General features: G+C 61.0%; 1 protein-coding gene across 1 annotated transcript in view; it reads left to right on the top strand.

The window, feature by feature from the left end:
• The first annotated feature begins 19 nt into the window (after positions 1 to 19).
• Positions 20 to 538, top strand: part of LOC103809584 (synaptotagmin-3-like) — a 2,325-nt gene continuing 1,806 nt past the window's right edge. The window contains exon 1 of the mRNA XM_009082428.1: positions 20 to 213. Within this exon, the coding sequence (XP_009080676.1) occupies positions 20 to 213 (194 nt within the window). The remainder of the gene's footprint in view (positions 214 to 538) is intronic.

The following is a 538-nucleotide window of genomic DNA, read 5'->3' as shown; positions in this document are numbered from 1 at the left end:
TGAGGTGCTGTAGGTCACCATGGGGTGCTCGTGTCCCCCAGACCCCTACGTGAAGGCCTCGCTGATGGCCGAGGGCCGACGGCTGAAGAAGCGCAAGACATCCATCAAGAAGAACACGTTGAACCCAAGCTACAACGAGGCCCTCGTGTTTGACGTCCCCCATGAGAGCGTCAACCACGTCAGCCTCACCATCGCCGTCGTGGACTATGACTGGTCAGTGCTGGAGGGTTCTGGGGCGCTTTGGGGGGTCCTGAGGGATTTGGGGGGATCCTGAGTGGCTTTTGGGGGGTCTACAAGGGGTTGGAAGGTCCTCCTGGAGCCATGGGAAGGTCCTTGGGTGAGGGGTGTCGGATGCCCAGCATGACTGGGCAGTGCTGGCGGGTTCTGAGGGACTTTTTGGGGGGGCTTCAAGGGATGAGGCGTCCCCAAGCCCCCCAAAATGTCTGGGTGACATGTTGGGGTGCTGCCCCAAACTCCCAGACCACTCAGACCTCCCTGTGCCCCCCAAAACTGAGCACAACGCAATGGGGCTGTGCTG

The sequence above is a fragment of the Acanthisitta chloris genome, unplaced genomic scaffold, assembly GCF_000695815.1.
Source record: "Acanthisitta chloris isolate BGI_N310 unplaced genomic scaffold, ASM69581v1 scaffold31410, whole genome shotgun sequence".
Taxonomy (NCBI): Eukaryota; Metazoa; Chordata; class Aves; order Passeriformes; family Acanthisittidae; genus Acanthisitta; species Acanthisitta chloris.
Note: the sequence above shows the minus strand (reverse complement) of the source record. Positions and strands in the feature narration are given on the sequence as shown.